At 43.1% G+C, this 26,699-nt stretch overlaps 1 protein-coding gene across 1 annotated transcript in view; it reads left to right on the forward strand.

Moving 5' to 3' along the window:
* The window catches only part of DNAH5 (dynein axonemal heavy chain 5), a 243,975-nt gene that overhangs the window by 74,727 nt on the left and 142,549 nt on the right, over positions 1-26,699 (forward strand). The window contains exons 29-38 of the mRNA XM_060191928.1: positions 2,558-2,757; positions 5,557-5,710; positions 9,639-9,802; positions 13,664-13,820; positions 16,943-17,155; positions 18,159-18,383; positions 20,132-20,304; positions 23,470-23,648; positions 24,376-24,563; positions 25,308-25,502. Of these exons, the coding sequence (XP_060047911.1) occupies positions 2,558-2,757; positions 5,557-5,710; positions 9,639-9,802; positions 13,664-13,820; positions 16,943-17,155; positions 18,159-18,383; positions 20,132-20,304; positions 23,470-23,648; positions 24,376-24,563; positions 25,308-25,502 (1,848 nt within the window). The remainder of the gene's footprint in view (positions 1-2,557; positions 2,758-5,556; positions 5,711-9,638; positions 9,803-13,663; positions 13,821-16,942; positions 17,156-18,158; positions 18,384-20,131; positions 20,305-23,469; positions 23,649-24,375; positions 24,564-25,307; positions 25,503-26,699) is intronic.

The following is a 26,699-nucleotide window of genomic DNA, read 5'->3' on the forward strand; positions in this document are numbered from 1 at the left end:
TGAGGTAATTGTTGTCTCAGGGGTGCATTTTCACATGTCCCCCCAATATGTGTGAGTCCACCATCAATGTGCCCTTTTCCTCTGCTGCTGGACATTGGACCTCTTCTCTTTCTTCTCTGAGAGAAAGAGTAGATCAACACTCAGATGTGGTTTATATGGAGGTGCTAGGGATTGAACTTTGGGACCTCTGGAGCCTCAGGCATGCAAGTCTAGTGTGTTAACACTTAAGTTACCTTCCTGGCCCTGTGTGAAAGTATTCTTATTCACTTATTCGTCAAGTCGTTGGGGAGGTGTGTTTTGAGGAGGGGGTGACAAGTCCTTTGAGAGTGTAAACTGGGTAGAATTAGGTAATGAAAGAAATGTAATAGGAGAAACAAAGAAGGATTGGGGTTCTTGAATTTCTTGCTCAGAGATCTAACTGAATGATGCTGCTTGTCCATGGAAGAGAATCAGGTAGCAGGACCTGGTGAAAAGTCTGCAAGCTTGATTTAGGGCATGGGTTTGCTACTTCACAGATGGTTTTTGGGACTCCCTTGATGCAGTGGGGTAGAGAAATCCTGTAAGCACATGGGTGTAGGTTTTTACCTCAAGATACACTGTGTGGGCATATGTGCCCACCTAGAGGAGGAGTGTGTGGGAGGAGAAAGAGGACAAGGATAGGGCTTGTCTGGCTATGAAGATAAAACTCTACAAGAGACTGGGCAAGTGACCAGAGAGCTGGAAGCAAACAGGCTTCTCTTAGTCATTGTTTTCCATATCTAAGAGGGAAGAGGAAAAAGGAAGGAAACCCGGAAGTTGTAACAGGTGTGGGTGTGGCATAGAAAGGAAGTGAAGGAGGGGACTTAGCAGTGAGTGAAAACGGATGTCAACTTCCACATGGAGGCAGCCATCTTTACCCAAATGGCCTACATGCTTCTCTTGTGTGTGCCTTTTCATTTTCCTGCTTAAAAGTTTAAAATATCAGCAAGGAGTGAGGGGAATGACTGTATAAGGGATACTTAGATAGAGGGTTGGGGGGGAGGGCAGAAGCCTTGAATAATGGAATAAAAATCACTATTTTGAGTCTTATAAATACAAAAAAAAAAGCCATGGGACTTATATACTCAGTGGACTACTACTCAGCAATTAAAAAAAGGTGATAATTTGTCCTTTGGGACTTCTTCCTCTAGCGTTTGCCTCCTTTGGGACTAAATCAATGGAACTGACAGTGATTGTGTTTACTGAAGTAAGTAAGGAAGTGAAGGGCAGCTATGGGATGATTTCACTCATATATGGAGTATAGACACATGAAACACATGAGCTTGAAAAAAGTAAAAATATATAGTCAACCCATATCTATGGGAGGACCATAGTGGTTACCACTGGAGGGAGGAGGGGACACAGAACTTTGGTGATAGGAGTGGTGTGGAGTTATCCCTTTATTATCTTATAGCTTTGCAAATCATTGTTAAATCACTAATGAAGTATATGTTAAACATATATAAGATTAAAAAGAAATTGGACTTCTGCTAATTCCCTCCTGAGTTGACCTTAGGTTAAATCAAAGATGTATTCTCTTTAAAGTCCTTGATTGAAATGTCCAGATTTAAAAGTGCATTGCATATCTTTGTATCCCAATTTAAAGACTGACATATTAAGGACGTATAACACTGTGCGTTTGGTGTGTGTAACAGATTGATCTGATGCATTGGCAGATTGCTGTGTGGTTGCCATCGGCCCATTACTCAAGGCCAGCCCACATCACCTAAGGCAGGATTGTCTTTTATTCAGGGTCAGATAAATGCCATTCCATTTCTGTGTTCTTTTCTTTTTTTTTTTTTTTCCTTTCCCTTCTGGAATAGTGTGGTAAGAAATTTTACAGACTAAAGTCATGTTATTTAGCATAATGCCTTTCTGTCTCTGCTAGGAAACCGCTTTTTTATATTAGTATTTTATACCCACCACCTTTTTTTTTTTTCTTTTTTGCCTCCAGGATTATTGCTGGGGCTCCTTGCCTGCACTATGAATCCGCTGCTCCTGGAGGCCATTTTTCTCCCTTTTTGTTGTAGTTATTGTTATTGTTGCCATTTATGTTGCTATTGTTGGATAGGACAGAGAGAAATGGAGAAAGGAGGGGAGGACAGAGAGGGGGAGAGAAAGATAGACACCTGCAGACCTGCTTCACCATTTGTGAAGCGACTCCTCTGCAGGTGGGGAGCTGGGGGCTCAAACCAAGATTCTTAAGTCGGGCCCTTGCACTTTACGCCAACTGTGCTTAACCCACTGCACTACCGCCTGGCTCCCCACCACCTTTTATCTTATCTTGTGACAGACCTAGAAATGTAAATATGTTGATATGTTGTAAATGTAAATATGTTGATAAGTATGTTGTGCAAGGTATGGGGGGAGGGGACACCCCCCCACCTCAAAGCAGACAGTTCAAGACGGTTAATAGAACTCATGACATTACTACCTCTATGTCCCTCTCCTTTCCTTCCTCTCTCTCTGGGTCCCAGCGGAGTGAGTTTAAAAGAATATAACCATTCCTCTTGCTCAATGTAAGTTGCCATTCCAATAGGACATCTGCATCAGTGCTGTTAAGGAGAGGGACATCGAACAGAAGCTGAAGCAGGTGATTCATGAGTGGGACAACAAGACATTCACATTCAGCAGCTTTAAAACCCGCGGGGAGCTGCTCTTGCGAGGGGACAGCACCTCGGAGATCATTGCCAGCATGGAGGATGGCCTGATGCTCCTAAGCTCTCTCCTGAGCAACAGGTAAGGCAGCTGGCCGTTTCCTTCCTGAGAACAGAGAGCCGCCGTTGCTAATCTGCCCAGCAGAGTGAGTTTATTATTGATTGATTTTTCTTTAAATTTTATTAGTGATGTAATATTGATTTACAAAATTACATGTCCGCAGGGGTATAAATCCACTCAATCCACTCCATTCCCACCACCGGGATTCTGAATCTTCAGTCACCCCACTCCAAGCCACCACATGGGTCAGCCATGATCACTGCAACTATCTGTCTACATTTATACATAATTGCCCCCTTTTTCTTCCGGGTGCAGTCCTCTCTTCCCTTCCAAGCCACTCATGACATTACTACCTCCTATATGTCCCTCTCCTTTCCCTCCTCTCTCTCTGGGTTCTGGCAGAGTGAGTTTAAAAGAATATAACCATTCCTCTTGCTCAATGTATTCCACATTCAACCTGCTCTAACTTCCGGCAGGGCACCTGTAGCAGTGTTTTGCTGTCTCTTCCACGCTCTGTGGCAGGTATCTCCAACCGCCAATTGGCCATCGTCATGTAATTAGCCACTGGAACGTGGCTGGATACTTCAGCTTCCTTGCTGTCAAGCCTCACTGAGCGACTGACAGCTTAACAGGCCCTAACGTCCAGGGGAAAAGTTCTTTTGAATTTCAGAGTAATCACTCTATGTAGAAAATGCATTGCCCCCAGGATGTGTGGACTAGAAACTGATAGCCATGCAGTCCATTAATGAGAGAACCGATCAGGACCGAGAAAGAATTAATACACAGAGGAGTAATACTGAACTGCCCAATATTAGTTCGACATTTACTTTTGACAGTAACAGGAAAGCTGTCACGCTTTGGAAATACAAAGGCCCCTGGACGCGTGACTACATTTCCTGGGTTCATTTGCTTTCCTTTGGTTTGTCAGAAGTGATATATATATTTTTTCCTCACTAGGATCTCCTTAAGTATATGAGACTTCTATAGATGGGGCTTATATTTGAGATACATCTCTCTCTTTCTCTAAAATATATGGCAACTACATCCTCCATAGGTGTGGTGTTCTGTCTTTAAATTTTTTTTTTTTAACTGGAGATTCTTGGTTTACAGTCAGCAGTAAATACAGTTGGTACATATGCAAAGTTACTCAGTTTTCTGTAGAATACTCGGATCCCCAGCCTAGGTCCTCCTCCACCGTCATGCACGAGGTCCTGAAAGCCCCCTCTGCACCCCCACCCCCCACCCTGGGTCTTTTTGGTGCAGTCTACCAAACTCAGTCCAAGTTATGCTTTGTGTTTGCTCTTTCTGTTTGTATTTCTCAACTCTGTCCATGAGTGACATCATCCCATATTCATCCTTCTCTTTCTACCTTATCTCACTTCACATGATTCTTCAAGCTCCGTCCAAGATAAGGTAAAGACGGTGAATTCATTCTTCTTCTTCTAGCGTTTGCCCTTCTTCCGTAGCCAGTCAACAGCGGCAGGTTGAGCCTGATGTAAAGTTTCGAGACCTCCTTTGAATCTGGAGAGGTGGCAGTCGTTGACTAGGTGAATTCATCATTCTTAATAGCTGACTAGTATTCCACTGAGTATATATAAAAAAAACTTTCTCAGCCTGTTGAGTCCAACAACTCATCTGTTGTTGGACACCTGGGTTGCTTCCAGGTTTTGGCTACTACAGATTGTGCTGCTATGAAAAGAGGTGTACACAGATCTTTTTGGATGGGTATATTTGGTTCCATAGGATATATCCCCAGAAGAGGGATTCCAGGGTCATACGGCAGGTCTATTTATAGCCTTCTAAGAGTTCTCCAGGCTGCTATTCTGTCTTTTTATTAGTTTTATTCAACAAGACAGAGAAAAATTAAGAGGGGGAGGGTCATGTAGAGAGAGGAGGGAGAGATAGAACGGGAGAGAGAAAGAGAGACACCTGCAGACCTGCTTCACCCATCATGAAACTTCCTCCTAGCAGGTGGGGACCCAGGGCTTGAATTCAGGTCCTTGTGCATGAGAATCTATGCATTTCACTGGGTGTCTCATCATTCGGCCCTCTATTTTGTCTTCAAAATGTTACCCTAGTCTCTTTGAATGTGTGTGTCAGAATTTTTTTGATATCTTTATTTACTTATTGGATAAAGACAGCCAGAAACTGAGAGGAAGGGGGAGATAGAGAGGGAGAGAGACAGAGAGACACCTGCAGCCCTACCTCACCACTTGTGAAGCTTTCCCCCTGCAAGTGAGGACAGGGGGCCTTGACCCTGAATTGGGGATCCTTCTGAATTGCAACATGTGAGTCCAACCAGGTGTGCCACCACCCAACCCTCCATGCATCAGTATTTTTAATGTAGGAAGTGATAACAACGGAACCAAATCTGATTGTAATCTAGTCAAGGTAGGATTAAAAAATATATATCAGGGCACCACAAACACAAGACCATAGTTACAAGCAGCATCCTCAACCTTTAAAACACCAGGAAAGAGTATGCGTTCTTGGAGAAACTGCAGAGTTCATACACACTGCATGAATTTTCTGCAAAAAAAAAAAAAGGTACAAATAAGTGGCCAGAATTGTATAAAATCAAACTTGGGCTGGTTGTAGCTTATTTACCAAAAGCAAAGGACTTTGGGGAGGGAGAGTATGTCGGGCCTGGTGTGCGATGGTGCACAGGCATCTCAGTGTGCAGGTGCCTGTCACAGAGAGATGAGAAACTGTACTTACTGTGTCCACAACATCACTGTGAATCACCAACACCTCCCTCTCGACAGAGTGACTTGAGAAAAAAAAAATCTCACTAGATGCTGAACCCACTTCTCGTTTTAGGTATAACATGCCATTCAAAACTCAGATTCAGAAATGGGTGCAATACCTTTCCAACTCCACAGACATTATTGAGAACTGGATGATGCTGCAGAACCTGTGGATTTACCTGGAAGCCGTCTTTGTGGGAGGAGACATTGCCAAACAGCTTCCAAAGGTCTCCCAACTTTCTTTCTTCCTGATCTCATCAGGCTCTTAACCTAGGAAAGAAAAGCATTGCACAGCCAGTAGTTGCTATATGGCCATGTGGCAATAGTTCAACCTCTTTGGAGTTTCTCCTTCCCGGTTTGTAGGGTGTTACAATCAACTCTTCTTTAAAGAAAGATAGTAATTATAAAAAAGAGAAAGGTTTGGGGATGACGCAAAACAGAGATTTTGATAGCAAACAGAGGGTTAAAAAAAAAACAAAAAACCAAACCAAAACCACCACCAAAGAATAAATGCCTGAATAAGTCATAGCCTCCAGATAATTTAAGGTAGACTTGGGAGCAGTGAAGAAATGTTGAATTGTTATCTTGACAATGGTGAATAATTTGTTCTCCTAGTACTGACATTTAAAAATATCTCTTACACAATTATACTTGTCCTGTAGAATTGAGGGGTAGAAGTCTGAAAGAAAAATATATACGTATGAAACTCTTTAAGATTTCTGGCAGGCTTTTCTCATCAAATTGTTATCCTCTCACTAGGTGTGTGTGCGGAGTGTATTTTGAACTGAAAAAAAAAAAAAAACACTTTTACCCCCTTTTAAGGAACCTTATTCAATTACTTTAAGTCGTTTGTGAAAATATATAGCATTTTAACATCACATTTGAGTTTTAGAAGCATGATTTAGCTGAGTATTCCCTTCACTTGGGCTTCTGGGTTAGTTTTCTCTTTGTTTGACTGTTAGTTTAATTATAGTTCTGTTAGTTGACACTTTCTTTTTTCTTCTTTTTGCTCATTAGTAAATTGCAACCACATACCGAAATGTTAAGTATCTATTTGCTAGTTTGTTTATGCCTTTTATATTTGGAGATGGCTGTTTTTTAATGAGTTGACAAGAATCTCAAGTTGGATCAAAGGACAGAAAGTCTCATATGCATTCTTAAAGCAGCTTGCTGTGGCTTCTGGCTCTCCTGTTTGAAGGCTGCAAGGAAGGAAAGAGATGAGTCTTGCTCTCTTCAAATAGTCTGTGAATGTTCTATTTTCTTCTATTTTCTTCTCTCTAAAACCTATTTTTTTAAAAGTTACTGTGATATCAGGGATTAGAGTTATATATACTAGATTTTTTTGTACTTTTTCCAAACATTTGTTGCCTTTCTTTCTTTAATATTTATTTATCCTCTTTTGTTACCCTTGTTGTTTTATTGTTGTTGTTGTTATTTATGTCATTGTTGTTAGATATGACAGAGAGAAATGGAGAGAGGAGGGGAGAACAGAAAGGGGGAGAGGAAGATAGACACCTGCAGACCTGCTTCACCTCTTATGAAGCGACTCCCCTGCAGGTGGGGAGCCGGAGGCTTGAACCGGGATCCTTAGGCTGGTCCTTGTGCTTTGCGCCACCTGTGCTTAATGCACTCTGCTACCTACCGCCCAACTCTCCCCATTTGTTGCCTTTCATTAAAAAATATTTATTCATTTCTGAGAGAGACAGAGAGACAGAGAAAAGGAGAGAGAGAGACAGAGAGAGAAAGAGGCACACACACACACACACACACACACACACACACACACACACACACACACAGAGGATATCTAAGCATCACACTGGTGTATGTAGTTTGCAATACTGGGAATCAAACTCAGAACCTCATGCTTTCAAGCCCTGCACTTCTCTGTTGCCCTGCCTCCTGGACTCCAAGCCGGCCTTCGCTTTTGTTGTGAGCACAGGACTGCTCAGCTCTGCCTTTTGGTGATACCTGATATCAGACCTGGGGCCTCTTGCAAGCGAGTCCTGTACACTACCACTGTGCTCTCTTTTTCTCAGACCACTTCTTTTATTTTCTTCTTCTTCTTTTTAATTTCTTTATTGGGTAATTAATGTTTTATATTTGACAGTAAATACAATAGTTTGTACATACATAACATTTCCCAGTTTTCCATATAATAATACAACCCCTACTAGGTCCTCTGTCATCCTTCTTGGATCTGTATTCTACCCCCCAACCCCAAAGTCTTTTACTTTGGTGCGATACACCAATTCCAGTTCAGGTTCTACTTGGGTTTTCTCTTCTGATCTTGTTTTTCAACTTCTGCCTGAGAGTGAGATCATCCCATATTCATCCTTCTGTTTCTGACTTACTTCACTTAACATGAATTTTTCAAGGTCCATCCAAGATTGGCTGAAAATGGTGAAGTCACCATTTTGTATTCCATTGTGTATATAGACCACAGCTTGCTCAGCCACTCATCTGTTGTTGGGCACGTGGGTTGCTTCCAGGTTTTGGCTGTTATAAATTGTGCTGCCAAGAACGTATGTGTACACAGATCTTTTTGGATGAGTGTGTTGGGTTCCTTAGGATATGTCCCCAGGAGAGGAATTGCAGGATCATAGGGTAGGTCCATTTCTAGCCTTCTGAGAGTTCTCCAGACTGTTCTCCACAGAAGTTGGACCAATAGACATTCCCAACAGCAGAGCAGGAGGCTTGCTTTGACCCCACAACCTCTCCAGCATTTGCTGCTGTTACCTTTTCTGATGTATGACATTCTCACAGGAGTGAAGTGGTAGCTCATTGTTGTCTGTATTTGCATTTCTCAGTCAAAGACTTGGAGCATTTTTTCATGTGTTTCTCGGCCTTTTGGATCTCTTCTGTGGTGAATATTCTATGTCCTCTCCCCATTTTTGGATGGGGTTATTTGTTTTCTTGTTCTTGAGTTTGGCGAGCTCTTTATATATTCCGGTTATTAGCCTCTTGTTTGATATATGGCATGTGAAGATCTTCTCCCATTCTGTGAGGGGTCTCTTGGCTTGAGTAGTGGTTTCTTTTGCTGTGCAGAAGCTTTTTAATTAGATGTAGTCCCATAGGTTTATGCTTGCCTTAGTCTTCTTCGTAATTGGATTCGTTTCATTGAAGATGTCTTTAAAATTTATGCAGAAAAGAGTTCTGCCAATATTTTACTTATTTGTTGGATAATAGAGACAGACATCGAGAGAGAAGGGGGAGATAGAGAAGAAGAGAGACAGAGAGATACCTGCAACACTGTTTCACCATTTACAAAGCTTTCTCTCTGCAGATGGGAGCTGGGGATTCGAACTCAACCAGGTGCTACACCACCCGGCTTCTTTCTCTGTTTATTTTCTAAATAGATAAGCAACTCAGTACTCAGTCTAGAAAGCCTTACAAGCAAGGAAGCAGACAACTCCGATGAGATAGGGAGATAGCATAGTGGTTCGGCAAAAGACTTTAATCTTTGAGACTCTAAGGTCCCAGGTTCAACCCCCAGCACCACCACTATAAATCAGAGTTCATCAGTGCCTTGATCTCTCTTTCTCTTGCTTTCTCTCCCTTTTTCTCTCTTCCTTTATTTCTCTTAGTAGATAAATAAATAAAGGGCCAGGCAGTGGCACACCTGGTTAAATGCACAGCACACATTATGTTGCTGGAAGACCCAGGTTCAAGCCCCTAGCCCCCACCTTCAGGGAGAAAGCTTCATGAGTGGTGAGGCAGGGTTGCAGGTGTCTCTCTGTTTCTCTCCCTTTCTTAATTTCTCTTTGTTTCTATCTAATAATAAAATAAAGAAAAATATTTAAAAAAGAAAAATAAATATTAAAAAACAACACCCCCCCCCCAATTCCTTTAGAGGTAACGTGAGATTACTTGGCTGTGCTCTTTTCTCCCAGATCAGCTTGTCTTGTATTATTATTATTATATTATGTGAATCTATTGGATGGTTTTACTGAGCCTCATGGGTATAATAGCATTTAGTTAAAAATTCTTATTTAAGAAAGAGAGCGACTTGGCACAGAAGGCTTCTGGGGACGGAATCCATTCTATAGCTGGTGTGTGCAGACTAGTCTCGTCCTTCCTCGGGCCTGAGTGGGAGCATCTCTGCTTTTGACACCACTGATGCTCCAAGTCTTCTTTGTCACCTGGTTCCCACAGGAAGCCAAGCGCTTTTCCAACATAGACAAATCGTGGGTGAAGATCATGACTCGGGCACACGAGATGCCGAACGTGGTGCAGTGCTGTGTAGGGGACGAGACCCTGGGGCAGCTGCTGCCTCATCTGCTGGACCAGTTGGAAATATGCCAGAAGTCCCTTACGGGGTAAGCTCACGGGGTCTGCGCAATCTGTCGACATCCTGGAGGACTGGAGGCATCAGGGAGACCAGAGAGCACCTGCCAAGTGGATTTCCTTTCCTTTTTCTTTTTCGGAATGGGAAGACCTTATTAATATCACTGTCAACTTCAATAACATTTCCTTGACTCCCTTTCCTCCTTCCTTCCTTCCTTCCTTCCTTCCTTCCTTCCTTCCTTCCTTCCTTCCTTCCATCCTTCCTTCCTTCCTTCCTCTCTCTCTCTCTCTCTCTCTTTCTTTCTTTTTCCTCCTTCTCCTTCTCCATCCAGGGTTACTGCTGGGTCTCAGTGCCTGCACTACAAATCCACTGCTCCTGGAGGCCATTTTTTCCATTTTTGTTGCCCTTGTTATTGCTGCTGTTGTTGCTACTGTTGGATAGGACAGAGAGAAATCAAGAGAGGAGGGGAGACACAGAGGGGGAGAGAAAGATAGACACCTGCAGACCTGCTTCACCGCCTGTGAAGCGACCCCTAAGGCAGATGGGTAGCCGGGGGCTCAAGCAGGGTTCCTTGCATGGGTCCTTGTGGTTCTCGCCATGTGTGCTTAACTGGCTGCACTACTGCCCGGTCCCCACATTTTGTTATTTTCTATGCAAAATCTTGTACATAACTCAGCCTGGGTATTTTATGCTTGTTGATGCTACTGTAAGTCATATATTATCTTTGTAAATGTCAATTGCCATAAAAAAACCATTATGAAATAAAATCAAATGAACGCTGAAAGTATATCATGCAATCACTAGCACGGGCAAGACGCAGTATGGAAAAAATAAAATACTATTCAACTTAAAGGCAACTTAAGTAACTTGAGGAACTAGGTACTTTACTAAGTCAGAAGTCTTAATAAATTTACAAAATTTACAGAGACTGATGATGACTCTCTGTACAGTCAGTGCAACCTCAGTCAAAATCCAGGCCCTCTTTGTGGGAATTGACATAACGATCTTAAAATAAAGCAGAACAGGTTGTTTAATAATCAGGAATCTAAAAGTTCAGACTATGGCAGATGAGATCTGGGTCTCCATTTTGGAAAAGGTATTAGGTCTATTTTAGGTCTATTCCAAGGGATCCATGACTTTACTAATTTTGGTCTGAGCCCGACCGCTACATGCAGTTGGGCTATGGTCTTGTTGATCATTATTAAATCAATAAAAAAATTATGCAGAAATACGAAGGCCAATATTTCTGACAATCCTGATGAATGAGAACAAAGTGGAAAAACGTTTAATAAATGTAAAATGTAAGGCTTATCAGATAGTATGATAATAGCACAAGAATAGTGACATAGAACCATGGATTTTCTTGTTTAACTGGCCTACCCTTAGTTTGCAGTATTATAGACTTTTTTTTTTTTTGGGGGTGGGGGGCGCGTCCAAACCTGCACTTATATGTGTAGGTGTGTAAGATTCACCACACGCACCAGCAAAGTCCCAGTGCCATCACACTAAAGAGATGCCCCTGCCCATCCCCTCACACCCCACCCCTTCTCTCAGATACACACCATAATTTTCACTGAATCTGTTGGTTTTTAAAACACTTCGTTTGCTTTAGTCAATTACACACAAGTGATACCATCTGGTAGTATCTTTCACTTCCTGGCTTATTTCCTTCATCACCCCTACCTCTAATTCCATCCATTTTGCCCCCCCCCCCACAAAAGTCACCTTTTTAGTAGTCAAGTAGTATTCCACAGCTTCTTTTATCTGCTCATGTCTTGAACATTTAGGCCAGTTTCATATTTGGGCTATTGTGAATATAGGACTGCATATATCCTTTCAAATTCGTGTTTTTGTGTCCTTTGGATAAATGCCTGGGAGTGATATTGCAGGGTTGTCAGATATTTCAAACTTGTTTTCTCTTGTTCAGACTTAATTCGTGTCTAACATTGTTGTACAGATCAGGCAAATAGTTTGGAGTCTTATCTGCTCGCCACACACTTAACTAGATTTGTTCTGGCCACGGCATTATGGAACTCAAAGTCTGTTTCCATCACTGAGACAAGATCTAGAAAGCATTCTCCAATAGTCCTTACATTATTATAGTCAAGACACCTATTTTTCTGATATACTTCTTGGGTGAACAACTGAAGAACCAACACAGTTTGTTATATACTTGACAAATACAAGATTACAATGCAGAGTGCATACGGAGTTAAAAGGAAATGGAAATAAGAATCTCGTGGACCTGTCAATATATACAGACAGACAGACAGACAAGCACACAGACATGTCTGCAGAGCTGGGTGAATTCCAAGACTAATAGATGTTTGTCTCCCTCCTCTTTGGATAGTTAAGATAAAGACATGTAAGTAGAAATAGTTATGCTCTGAAAGCAGTTCTCTATGCTTGTTTCCTATAGTGATTTTACTTATTTATAAAAAATGAACTTTCAGTTGACTCTATAACTCCCTCCTCCTTTTTTTTTAAGTGAGGTGGCTTACTGGGTAGAGTGATACGCTTCTCCATTTGCACAGCTCAGGCACCAGTGGACATGCCTGGTACTGGGAAAGCTTTGGGGTTGTTTCAACTTCTTTTTAATTTTTAATTTATTATTTGTGTTTCAATAATGATCAACAAGATTGTGGGACAAGAGGGGTACAATTCATACAATTCCCACCACCAGTGTGCTGTATCCTATCCCCTCCACAGGAAGATTCCATATTTTTTATCCCTCTGGGAGTGTGGACTAAAGATCTTTATGGGGTGCAGAAGGTGGAAGGTTTGGTTTCTGTCATAGCTTCTCCGTTGGACATGGGTGTTGGCAGGTGGGTCCATACCCCCAGACTGTTTCTTTTTTTTTTTCTTCTTTAAACATTTTTCTTTTTTTTTTATATAGATTCTTAAAAAAATATATTCTTTTTTGTTGCCCTTGTTTTATTGTTGTTGTCGTTGTTGGATAGGACAGAGAGAAATGGAGAGAGGAGGGGAAAACAGAGAGGGGGAGAGAAAGAGAGACACCTGCAGACCTGCTTCACCGCCTGTGAAGTGACTTCCCTGCAGGTGGGGAAGCCGGGGCTCAACCGGGATCCTTATGCTGGTCCTTGAGCTTTGCGCCATGTGCGCTTAACCTGCTGTGCTACCGCCCAACTCCCAAACCCAGACTGTTTCTGTCTTTCCTTAGTGGGACAGGGCTCTGCGGAGGTGGGGTTCCAGGACACACTGGTGAGGTCGTCTGCGCAGGGAAGTCAGGCTCTGTCAGTGATTTCTGATCCACCCCAAACCTCCTTTTTTCCTATGTAGAGAATTCTGCTTCTATGAGATGGCACTTCCTGACATAATTTTACAATTTATATACAGGGAGCAGGACATTAAAAAACACAGTTAGAAAGGATTTCCGGTAAGCTTTCAACAAGAAACTGCCATTGAAACTGCCTTCAAGGACCATGGCGGTTATTACTGGGGGGTGGGCACACAGAGCTCTGGTGGTGGGAGTGGGTTGGGACTATATACCCCATTATCTTACAGTCTTGTAAATCACTGTTAAATATTAGTTAATAAAAAAATTTAGAAGAACAACAACAAAAAGCCTGCATCCAACTGTCTGGAAAACTGTCTGGAGACTCCTTAAATAAATGAAAGCGGAATTACCTTCTAATCCAGCAGTACCAGTCTTAGACAATTGAGCAAAGGACACTCGGTCATAAATTCAAAGAGGCATACACACTCCTGCAGTGATAGCCACACTATTAGCCAAGAGTGGAAGCTACCTAAATGCCCATCAACAGATGACTGGCTCAAGAAATTATGGGATATATAATTCACGGATTAATGTATTCCTGGAAATGTGAGTATCGTGTGTTGATAGCATTTCTCTTTTCCCCTCTCCACTTAGCTACTTGGAGAAGAAACGACTCTGCTTCCCTCGGTTTTTCTTCGTCTCTGACCCTGCCCTCCTGGAGATTCTGGGCCAAGCATCAGATGCACACACCATACAAGCCCATTTGCTGAATGTGTTTGATAACATTAAAAGCATCAAGTTCCATGAGAAGGTTTGCCTAATGCCAGTGGATGGTCAGCAGGGATCGCACACCTTAGAACCTCACCCACCTTCCTCCTATGTTCTCTAATATTGTGCTTGTAAAGGATTTCTTTCCAGTCCAGGGACTCTCAAGCAGTGTCTAGGAAAACATTTTTGGAAACTTAGGGCATCTGAATTTTGATTTCTTTCTTTCTTTTTTTTTGCCTCCAGACTTATCTCTGGGGCTCGGTGCCTCCACTGCTCCTGTAGCCGCCATTTTTCAATTTTTTGTATAGGACAGAGAGAAATTGAATGGGAAAGGGAATATAGAGAGAAAGAACAACACCTGTGGATGCTTAACCGCTTGAAGCATCCCCCCTGCAGGTGGGTAACCAGGGGCTCAAACTGGGATCCTTGTGAGGGTCCCTGTGCTTCCTACTATTGGTGCCTAATTGCTCAGTCCTTTGAATTTGATTTCTTACTAGCCAGTGTGTAGATTTGCTAACAATGACTTCAGATCTATCTAGGGAGGCTATGTGTCTGATTTCTCCATGCCAAGCTGTTTAGAAGTTCAACAAAACAAACCAATTGCTCATAGAATTATGCCTTGACTAAACAGAATTTCCATTGTGATCCGATGGTTTTCAATCAGGCTATAGAACTGAGTGAATGATGATCTTCACTAGTTTTTTTTTTTTTTTCTTCCACTAGGGGCATTGCTGAAGCTTGGTCCGACACCAAGACTCCACTGCTCCCCGTGGTCATTATTTTCATTTTTTATTTTGGTAGATGGTGAGGCAGAGTGAGAGGGAGAGGGAGAGGGATACAGAAAAAGGAGAGGGGGAGGAGAGACACCCACAGCACTGCTGCCCTGCTTGTGAAGATTCTCCCCTGCAGGTGGAGCCCCCAAACCTCAGGGTAATAATTCTAGTCTCTTCACAGAGACATAGAAATAGAGAGGGGGAGATACCAAAGCATTCAAGTTTCCTGTTACCCTGATACTTTCCATGGTGTACCAGGGCTGAAGCCTGGGAAAGCTATCTTCTCCCTTTTGGTCATAACAGTTACTTTAAAAATACTATTGCATCCATTCATCCATCCATCCATCCATCTATCCATCCATCCATCCATCCATCCATCCATCCATCCATCCATCCATCCATCCATCCATCCATCCATTGCTGGTGATGGGAGCTGTTCCTGACTTGTGGGGACTACATTTTATAAAGTTACTAGTGCAGACTGAACTGGAAGAGTTCCTGTAAGTGAGGGTATCTGGGGGTTGGGGCACATCAGCTCCTTGGCAGACCATGTTTTTCTACATACAAAACAGTCTTCTAAGGGCGATTCTAAAACCCAGTACCAAGTTCAAACCCAGGGGATTTAATTGAAAAGAACACTATTCCACTCACTCAAGAACGACTCCCAGCAAGACATTTGTGTTTGCCTTTTAGCTGGAGCTGTTCAGTGTACATGGCACAGACAGCCTGGGGAGTAGGCAGTGAAGTGTGGCAGACTGGCTTTTGTTGACTGATGATGGGCAAGGAATCTGGTTCCGGTGATGTGTCTCACAACACTGCGTGACCAGCAGCTAGCAGAACACCATTAGAACCTATATTTTAGGACCCGCCCCTTCCTCCAGCCATGCCACCCTGCATACTTCACGCTGCTGGAAACTAAAGGGAAATGAGTAGGCCGGTGGTGGGGTCTGAGTGGGACAGCGTGACGTAGGAGCACACCGAGTGCGGGCTTGGAGCAGTGACCTTGTCAGCTGTCTGCACCGAGCGCCCTGGCCACAGTCTTCTCAACCTTGACTTGAGAAGCTTGTGGTGTGGATGACAGATTCTTCGAGAATCTGCTTTTATTTGGGGAAACTTTAGAGCTTTTTGGATCATGAATACTTTTTTTGTCCTTTTGCCTTTTTAAAAATTTTAAATACTTATTTATTTTCCCTTTTGTTGCCCTTGTTTACTGTTGTTGTTATTTTTTTTTTAGATTTATTGATTTTCTTTTTTGTTGCCCTTGTTGTTTTTTATTGTTATAGTTATTATTGATGTCGTCATTGTTGGATAGGATAGAGAGAAATGGAGAGAGGAGGGGACGACAGAGAGGAGGAGAGAAAGATAGACACTTGCAGACCTGCTTCACCGCCTCTGAAGCGACCCTCCTGCAGGTGGGGGGCTGGGGACTTGAACTGCGATCCTTCTGCCGGTCCCTGCGCTTTGTGCCACATGTGCTAACCTGCTGTGGCACCGTCCGACTCCCAGTCTTTTTTTTTTTTTTTTAATTAGATAGGACAGAGAAATTGAGAGGATAAGGAGAGATAGAGAGGGAGAGAGAAAGAAGATATATGCAGACCTGCTTCACTGTTCATGAAGCTCCTCTGCTGCAGGTGGAGAGTAGGGCTCAAACCTGGGTCCTTGTGCATGGTAACATGTGCTATCAACTGGGTGCGTTACTGTCTGGCCTCCTTGAATATTTCTCTTATAGAATCTGGGCTGAGGATACAGCATTATAGTTCTGCAAATGACTCTTGTGCCTGAGGTTCTGAAGTCCCAGGTTCTGTCCCCAGCAGCGCCATAAGCCAGAGCTGATCAGGACTCTGGTCTTTCTCTCCCTATCACTCTCATTAAAAACAAAAAGACAAAATGGATCAGTTGCCCCCTCCCTCTCAAGTACACAGTCTTTGGAATTGATAATTTCCTGAGTAACTTGAAATCATACATATATATTTTAATATTTATTTTCCCTTTTTGTTGCCCTTGTTTTTTACTGTTGTAGTTATTGTTGTTGTTATTGATGTCATCATTGTTAGATAGGACAGAGAGAAATGGAGAGAGGAGGGGAAGACAGAGAGGGGGAGAGAAAGATAGACACCTGCAGACCTGCTTCACCGCCTGCAAAGTGACTCCCCTGCAGGGGGGGAGCCGGGGTCTGGAACCGGGATCCTTAACGCTGGTCCTTGTGTTTTGCGCCGCCTGCGCTTAACCCGCCGCGGGACCGCTCGACTCCCCCAGGAAATCATATTTTCCCTTTTACTCTGTAATCTATAGCTAAACTTTTATAGGGAAGATGACCTTGACATGGGGGCAATGGAAGCATTCAGTCTTTAAGTGAATATAACTTTTGTTGTTGTTGTTGCTTTTACCAAAGATCTATGACCGCATCCTGTCCATTTCTTCTCGAGAGGGTGAGACCATTGAATTGGCTAAGCCTGTGATGGCAGAGGGCAATGTGGAAGTCTGGCTCAATGCTCTCCTGGAGGAATCTCAGTCTTCATTGCATCTCGTGATTCGTCAGGCAGCTGCAAATATTCAAGAAACGGCTTTTCAACTGATTGAATTTCTTTCTGCCTTCCCCGCTCAGGTCAGTATATTGAAGTTGTTATATATATATATATATATATATATATTTTTTTTTTGTAGGCTAGCCAAGTTGTAACTCATATATTGCCTATTGTAAGCTATACAACTGTCTGTGAGTGAATGTTGAAACAGTATAAAGATCTTGTGAGGATTTAAGAATAAATCAGCCTCAAGATGTGAGTCACAGAGTAACTCGGTTTCTATGCATATAAATAAATGTGTCTTTTAAAAATCTGTATTCATGTTGTATAGTAATTTGATATATTTTCTTTAATGTGAAAGCTTTTACCATACTAAATCTCTTCATCATAAAAACCATGAAATGCACTTAGCATATGCTTCACTGGGTAATAAAAATATAAATCTCAGTATCAAAATAGAGAAAACCATGTTTTCCTAGTCATTGTGATCATAAAGATTTTGCATTTTCTATGCATAAACTCTGTTAGTTTGAAGAAAACAGAGTTAAGACTTCTTCTATGTGCCAGTAACTTAAGCCACCTAAGGCGAAATACAGCTTAAACAGCAAAGATTTAAAATTACAAGTAAGAAATTTCAGAGACATATTTAATTGTCTTGTGAACAAGAAGAATAGAATTTCCAAAGTTTGGGAAGCAGCGCCTTCAGTTTAGTCTGATCAGGGATGGCTTCACAATTGCATACTAAGGATCGCTGTTGACCGTACTGTAATTTCTTTTTTTTTTTTTTTTTTTTTTACTGTGGGAGCTTTTTTTATTTTTTATCATTTTATGGGGGAATTAATGGCTTACAGTATGGTTGGGTACAATTTCTTTTTTTTTTTTTTTTTTTTTAATTTTTTATTTAAGAAAGGATTAGTGAACAAAAGCATAAGGTAGGAGGGGTACAACTCTACACAATTCCCAACACCCAATCCCTATAACCCACCCCCTCCCCTGATAGCTTTCCCATTCTCTATCCCTTTCTACTTAAACACTTTAATATGTCATCCACACTCACCAAGGAGGCTATCTGATTTCCCTAAGGTTGGATTATTAGGCATTCAGATGATCTGGACACGGGATTCGGAAGAAGCCCTAAAACACGCCAAGTTGGATAAGAAGATCATGCAGAAAACCAACCAGTCTTTCCTGGCGCTGCTAAACACCTTGATTGACATCACTACGAAGGACCTAAGTTCCATGGAGCGCGTGAAATATGAGACTTTGATTACTATTCACGTGCACCAAAGGGATATCTTTGACGATCTGGTAAATACCTTTCAGATATTCTCACACATACAGAAAGAAACTAAATGGGAGACATAATCTGTGTTTACCCTCCAGAGTTTGTTAAATGGCTTCAAAGAAGAGCTTGAAGTTCAGGCAAAGAATCATCTTGATGATGATGATGGCCAGTTTGTCAAATTTTCGTTTCTGTCTGCAGCTGAAGTTTCAGTCACATTGCGATGGTCTATGCTAAGGTCTGATGGAGGCAATGAGACTTTATTTCATAACTCTAGGTGATCATTTTTAATGCTCAAATACTGTGTTGCATCCTAAAATGCTTTCGTCTTGTGTTAACTTTTTAGTTGTGAATTAAAGATCACAAGGTCTCACCACAGAAATAATAAGTAATGTGTCTTATTGAGTCTCTTGCCCTTGAGCCTTTTGACAGATCACCTATTTAAGCAGTCTTGCTAGATTTTGTGTCGCAGATTACAAAATGGTCTTTCTGAATGTGTGTGCTTAACCTGTGCCACCACCTGGCCTCCAGCAAACAGTCTTTCCTAATGCAGTTGGGAACATTCTGGTGTCATACAGATTTGTACCTTTAAGTAGAGAACAGGGTGGAGAAGAGTGTAATTAACTATAAGAAATAGGGGGTGTGACAAGCAGTGAGGTTTGTCCCCTTCTTATAAAACACGTTGGCTAAAAGACAGGAAGCTCTTCTCCCAGTAATTATCTGGATTGTGTCTAATTATGTACAAGAGATCATGAAAGATTGCTTCTGGTGTAAAGGAAATAAAAGAAGCTCACTAAAGCTGTCATTTGCTGATCTCTCAATAGCTACAGACGATGGAGAAATTAAGGGCTTAGAGTAATCTTAGAACTGTTTGGAGAAGTGATCAAAGTGCCTTACAGTTGACTTTCAAGAAATTCTGACATAAGCATGGCGGGTCAGTCACCTTTCCTTTAGACGCTGGAAATGTTGAGCTCCTGCAAATCTAACAGGGAGAATCACTGATAGATTAACAAAACAAAAACAGTACCGCATTTTGTCATGACCACAGGATGCCTTTTTCTTCCATGAAATCATTTAGTTCTGTCTTGATGAACCAGGGTTATTGTACACTGCATTCTCTCCTAGGACAGCTTTACCAAATATCCAAAGATGCAGCTGAAGAAATATATATTGTGCTGTTAAATATATCAGGCTATTTCAATGGAGGAGCAACACCAGAGGTTTCTCTTGAATTTTTCTTTCTTTTTTTTTTTTTTTTGCCTCCAGGTTTATTGCTGGGGCTCAGTGCCTACACTATGAATCCACTGCTCCTGCAGGCCATTTTTCCCCATTTTGTTGCCCTTGGTGTTACCCTTGTTGTTGTTATTATTGTCATTGCTGTTGTTGTTGTTGGATAGGACACAGAGAAATGGAGACAGGACGGGAAAACAGAGAGGGGGAGGGAAAGACAGACACCTGCAGACCTGCTTCATCGCCAGTGAAGCGACCCCCCTGCAGGTGAGGACCAAAGGCTTGAATCTAGGTCCCTGTGCATAGTAACATGTGCACTCATGCAGGTACACCACTGCCTTGCTCCTATCTTCTAACGTACATATATTTTTCTCTTTATGCTGATGACAACTTAAAGAGTAGGGTAGTGATGTAGCTGACATCCTAGTAGAGCAGAACGCCTCTGAGTTCTCTCTGCTTCCTGTTGTTGTCTACACGAAGGTGAAGGCCTGTACTTCAGACGTAATTCTCACCCCACTTTTAACGTCCATCTTCTGCATTCCAGTGCCAAAAGCATGTCAAGAGCCCCACAGACTTTGAGTGGCTGAAACAGTGCCGGTTTTATTTCAACGAAGATTCTGACAAGATGCTGATCCACATCACCGACGTCTCTTTCATATACCAGAATGAATTTTTGGGCTGTACTGACAGACTGGTCATAACTCCCCTCACGGACAGGTGATGGGAGGGTTTGGGGATCGCACGGCTGCATTTTTCCTTCTCTCTGGTGTTTCAGGGGATTTCCACTGATTGACTTTTCAGGGCGTATAGCCTGTTTGCTACCCAAATCTTTGCAACTCAGTACTTTTAGCTTGGGATTCAGGCCCTGGTTAGTCACATAGGAACTGTGTACTTCTACTCTCCTTAACAATGAGTCATTAATTATTGGTGAGAGGGGTATAGAGGGACACAGACTGGGGCTGGGTGCTGGCGCACCTAATGGAGCACACATGTTCCAATGCACAAGGACCCAGGTTCAAGCCCCAGGTCCCCACTTGCAGGGGGAAAGCTTTGCAAGTGGTGAAGCAGGGCTGCGGGTGTCTCTCTCCCACTCTGTCTCCCCTTTCTCTCTCGATTTCTGGCTGTTTCTATCCAATAAATAAAGTTAATGAAATAAAAATATAGAGACAGGGGGCCCGGGCGGGGGCGGTAGGGTGGTGGGTTAAGCACACATGGTGCTAAGTGCAAGGACCAACGTTAGGATCCCTGTTTGAGCCCCTGGCTCCCCACCTGCAGGGGGTCACTTCACTGGCAGTGAAACAGGTCTGCAGGTGTCTATCTTTTTTCTCCCCCTCTCTGTTTTCCCCTCCTCCCTTGATTTCTCTCTGTCCTATCCAGTAACAATGACAGCAATAATAACAACAACAACAACAAAACCAAGGGCAACAAAAGGGAAAAAATAGCCTCCAGGAGCAGTGGATTCATAGTGCCAGCACTGAGACCCAGCAATAACCCTGGAGGCACCAAAAAAAAAAATTAAAGAAATAGAGATAGAACTAGAATATCACTCTGGCATATGTGGCAGTGGGACTTGAACCCAGAAACTCTGACGCTCAAGTCCTGTGTTCTCCTGCTACATAGCATCTCTGGTAGCAAGGTTGACATGATCTCACTGGACATTGTGTTGGCAAGAAAGAGAAGCAGTTGCCTCATGTCAGTAACGGAGAGTCATTTGTTGAAGTCTGCCTTGGGAAACTGGTACCTATTGTCCCTACAGAGAGATGACTAAGTTGTTAATTCTCTCTGGGGGGCAGGAAAGAAGTGAAAGGCAAGTCACAGGTGGTGGAGAAGACAGTGACCTGAACGTCTGGACTCCTCAGTTCTCTGCTTGTTATTACACCCACTGTGTTAGCTAAGTCATCATGGACCTTCCCAAGGCCCCATGTCCTCCTCCTTAAGATGAACGAGGCTAACCCCGAGAGTATGTCCAGGGTGAATGCCTTCTAATCACCTTTTCTGAACTTTGTGGAATCAGCCAGTAGTCTACACTCTGCTCAGAGACGCACTTGCTTTTGGGGAACATTAAAGCCAGCCCTGGTGCAGGATGGCAGAGGAGGACCTAGGCTGGGGGGCGAGAGAGTGTTTTGCAGAAAACTGAGAAATTTGATACATGCACCAACAGCTTTATGTACTGCAAACCATTAATCCCCTAAATAAATGGATAGATAGGTAATATGTTTTTAAAAGATGATTTTGTTGTTGAAAAAAAATCAGTCTACTGTTTGACTGAACCCCACTCCAGAACCACCATACTTCTCACAGCTTCTGAAAGTTTGGCTGGTTTCTCTCCCTTTTTCTTCCTTCCTGTCTTTCTTTCTTTCTTTTAGAGAGGCAGAGAAAGAGAGGGAGAGAGGGAGAGAGGGAGAGAGGGAGAGGGAGAGAGAGAGAGAAAGAACCAAAGTACCGAAGCTTCCTTTAATTTGATGACTTCTGGTCTCATACATGGCAAAGCAACATGCTATCATTTCTTGATAAACCTTTTCTCCAGGGACATTAGAACCACCTGACCTTTCCTGATAGTCTCTGTCTGTCTTCTCCTATTCTTTCCTCTTCATTTTTCTGATCACTAAACTTAGTACAAGCCAGGATTCTTCCCTTCCCACTTCTGCTCACTCCTTGGGGGGAGAGAGTCTCTCACCTGTTTTAAATCACCATTCAGACTTTAACTCTGCAATTTCTGCACCAGCTAGGCTGGCTGGCTTCCTTCCATTTCTCCCTCTCTCTCTCTCTTTCTTTCTTTCTTTCTTTCTTTCTCTCTTTCTCTCTCTCTTTCTTTCTTTCTTTCTTTCTTATCTCTGGGGCTTTGTGCCTGCACTACGAATACACTGCTCCTGGTGGCCATTTTTTCTACTTTTTTTTTTTTAATAATAGTACAAAGAGAAATTGAGGGGATGGGAAGATAGAGAGGGGAAGAGAAGGATAGATCACTTGTGAAGTGATCGCCGACCCCCCTCCCAAGTGGGGAACCAGAGGCTTGAACCGGGATCCTTTCCCTGGGAATTCATCATTTTTAACAGCTGAGTAATATGCCGTTGCATGACCCAGCAATTCCTCTCCTGGGTTCCAAGGAAACTGAAAACACCCATCCAAAAAGATGTGTATATACTTCTGTTCATAGCAGCACAGTTTGTGATAGCCAAAACCTGGAAGTAACCCAGGCACCCAACAACTGATGAGTGTCTGGGTTTTCTGTTTTTTTTTTTTTTTTTTAATATTTTATTATTTATTTATTTATTCCCTTTTGTTGCCCTTGTTTTTTTTTTTTATTGTTGTAGTTATTGTTGTTGTCATTGTTGGATAGGACAGAGAGAAATGGAGAGAGGAGGGGAAGACAGAGAGGAGGAGAGAAAGACAGACACCTGCAGACCTGCTTCACCGCCTGTGAAGCGACTCCCCTGCAGGTGGGGAGCCGGGGTTCGAACTGGGATCCTTATGCCGGTCCTTGTGCTTTGCGCCACCTGCGCTTAACCCGCTGCGCTACAGCCCGACTCCCTGGGTTTTCTGTTTTTAAAATCTTGTGAGGGGGGCTGGGTGGTGGCGCACCTAGTTGAGCACACATATTACAGTGCTCAAGGACCCGGGTTTGAGCCCCCGGTCCCCACCTGCAGGGGGAAAGCTTTGCGAGTAGTGAAGCAGGGCTGCAGGTGTCTCTCTGTCTCTCTCCTTCTCTGTCACCCTCTTGATTTCTGGCTGTCTCTCTCCAATAAATAAAGATAATTAAAAAAAATTTAAAAAGTGAAATTTCTAAAAAAAAAAAAATCTTGTGAGTGTTTCACGACACTGCCAGTTCTCAGAAATGTCTTTGTTGTCCCTGTGGTTCTAGTGACATGGCTCTCTCTCTAGGTGTTATATCACGTTGGCTCAAGCACTTGGCATGAGCATGGGGGGAGCTCCCGCCGGACCTGCAGGAACAGGCAAAACAGAGACGACCAAGGATATGGGACGTTGTCTCGGGAAATATGTCGTGGTTTTCAATTGTTCAGACCAGATGGATTTCAGGGGACTTGGAAGGATTTTTAAAGGTGATGTATTATTATTATTATTATTTTATTATTTTAATTTGGGGAGGTGTTTCAGCTCGGGTGGTGGAGTCTCTCAAGAGTGATTTTTCAGCTGCTGGCAGCATTTATTTGAGTGCCATTTCTCATCTGTGAGACTCTTTGGAAAACTTGAGTCTTGCCAGAGTCGTGGATCCGACGTGACTATCACTTGCCTCTTGTAATGTGCCATTTATTTATTTAATTAAATTAATTAATTAATTAATTAATTTATGTTTCCCTTTTGTCACCCTTGTTTTATTGTTGTAGTTACTGTTGTCGTTATTGATGTCGTCGTTGTTGGATAGGACAGAAGAGAAATGCAGAGAGGAGGGGAAGACAGAGAGGGGGAAAGAAAGACAGACACCTGCAGAGCTGCTTCACCGCCTGTGAAGCAACTCCCTTGCAGGTGGGGAGCCGGGGGCTCGAACCGGGATCTGTACGCCGGTCCTTGTGCTTCTCGCCATGTGTGCTTAACCCGCTGTGCTACCCCCCGGCGCCCTGTAATGTGCCTTTATTGCTGCAGATGGGTGTTTAGAGATGAAATGCCAAATTGGGAGCTGTTTTGGGTGTGCTTTGTTCACCATCTATTTGCTCAACTTGATTTTTGAACAAATGCAGCTCTGGCCTTGGCAACTTTGTGATACCCCCTCTCCCTTCACTTTCCAAAATGATATGCTAATTGGATTTTCTGTTTAATTTCCTTTCTAAGGACTGGCACAGTCTGGCTCCTGGGGTTGTTTTGATGAGTTTAACCGGATCGATCTATCGGTTCTGTCTGTCGCAGCCCAGCAAATTTCCATTATTCTGACATGTAAAAAGGAGCATAAGAAATCTTTTGTTTTCACTGATGGAGATAATGTGACTATGAACCCTGAATTTGGACTCTTTCTGACCATGGTAAGGAACCACAGGAAGAGAGACTCAATTCATCCTTCCTTTTATTGTGTGTGTGTGTGTGTGTGTGTGTGTGTGTGTGTGTGTGTGATTTAATAATGACTGACAATATTGTGGTATAACAGGGGTACAATTTCATACGGTTCCCACCACCAGAGTTCTGTATCCCATCCCCTCCGTTGGAAGCTTCACTATTCTTTATCCCTCTGAAAGCATGGACCCTGGATCATTGTGGGGTGCAGAAAGTGGGAGTTCTGGCTTCTGTAATTGCTTCCCTGCTGGACATGGGTGTTGGCAGGTGGATCCATAACCCCCAGCCTGTTTCTGTCTTTCCCTAGTGGGGCAGAGCTCTGGAGAGGTGGGGTTCTGTGACACGTTGGTGAGGTTGCCTGTCCAGGGAGGTCAGGTTGGCATCATGGCAGCATTTGCAACTTGGTGAAATTTCAGCCTTCCTGTCATAGTTTTCATGAATGTCCCTGGTCAGAGGTCACCAGTTGTCTATGCATGGAAATTAAGCTTGTCCTTATCACGGCTCTTTGGAAGCCTTTGATCTGAACACAAAGCTCACATTTATAACTCACGACCAAGTCTCGCCAGTTAAAAGGAGAGTGAACTATGGAAATGGACTCTCTGGTTGTCATTACAAGTTTGTTGTGTGCACAGAATGATTCTTTTCATAACACGCTGGCGTCTGCCTGCTAGCCCACCACCGCATCTTTCACCGTTGAGTTTCTGTTCCCTCTGTAGAATCCTGGGTATGCCGGAAGACAGGAACTTCCAGAAAACCTGAAGATTAACTTCCGCTCTGTGGCCATGATGGTCCCTGACCGGCAGATCATCATACGGGTGAAGCTGGCCAGCTGCGGATTCATTGACAACATTGTTCTGGCCCGGAAGTTCTTCACGCTCTACAAGCTGTGTGAGGAGCAGCTTTCTAAGCAGGTGTGATGTTCTGAAGATCTCTGAACTTAATCATCTCTCTCTCTCTCTGTCTCTCTCGTTTCAGCACACCAGGGGCTCATGCATGTACTGTTTCACTACATTGGATTGACTTTTCTAGACAGAAAGAGACAGATAGACACACATACAGAGAAAGAGAGACAGATGCTTGGCTTCCTATTGTGTTGTAGTACCAGGGCTTGAACTTGGACCATGTGCTTGGCAAAGCAAGACAAGTTCGACCAGGGGAGCTATGTTGCTGTTTTCTCAGTGGTTCCCCCCTACCTACTTACCTCCCTCTTCCTTCCTTCCTTCCTTCCTTCCTTTCTTTCTTTCTTTCTTTCTTTCTTTCTTTCTTTCTTTCTTTCTTTCTTTCATAATTTAATAATAATTGACAAGACTGTGAGATAAGAGGGGTACCATTCCATAAAATTCATTCCTTCCTTCCTTCCTTCCTTCCTTCCTCCCTTCCTCCCTTCCTTCCTCCCTTCCTCCCTCCCTCCCCCCCTCCTCCCTCCCTCCCTCCCTCCCTTCCTTCCTTCCTTCCTTCCTTCCATCCTTCCTTTTCTTCCATTCTTTCTCCTCCAGGGTTATTGCTGGGGTTCAGTGCCTGTACTATGAATCCACTGCTCCTGGAGGCTACTTTTTCCCTTTTGTTGCCCTTGTTGTTTATTGTTGTTACTATTATTGTTGTTGCTGTCTAAGACAGAGAGAGATGGAGAGAGGAGGGGGAGATAGAGATGGGGAGAGAAAAATAGACACCTGCAGACCTGCTTCACCGCCTGTGAAGAGACTCCCCTGCAGGTGGGCAGCCGGGGGCTCCAACCGGAATCCTAATGCTGGTCCTTGAACCTGTACCACCTGCACTCAGCCCTCTGTACTACTGCCTGGCCCCCTTTCCATTTCTTTCTTTTTTTTAAGTTCTTTTTAATATTTATTTATTCCCTTTTGTTGTCCTTGTTGTTTTATTGCTGTAGTTATTATTGTTGTTATTGTTGTTAGATAGGACAGAGAGAAATGGAGAGAGGAGGGGAAGACAGAGAGGGGGAGAGAAAGACAGACACCTACAGACCTGCTTCACCGCTTGTGAAGCGACTCCCCTGCAGGTGGGGAGCCGGGGGCTCGAACCAGGATTCTTATGCTGGTCCTTGTGCTTTACCCACCTGTGCTTAACTCACTGCGCTACTGCCTGACTCCCTC

This window comes from Erinaceus europaeus, chromosome 5, assembly GCF_950295315.1.
Source record: "Erinaceus europaeus chromosome 5, mEriEur2.1, whole genome shotgun sequence".
Taxonomy (NCBI): Eukaryota; Metazoa; Chordata; class Mammalia; order Eulipotyphla; family Erinaceidae; genus Erinaceus; species Erinaceus europaeus.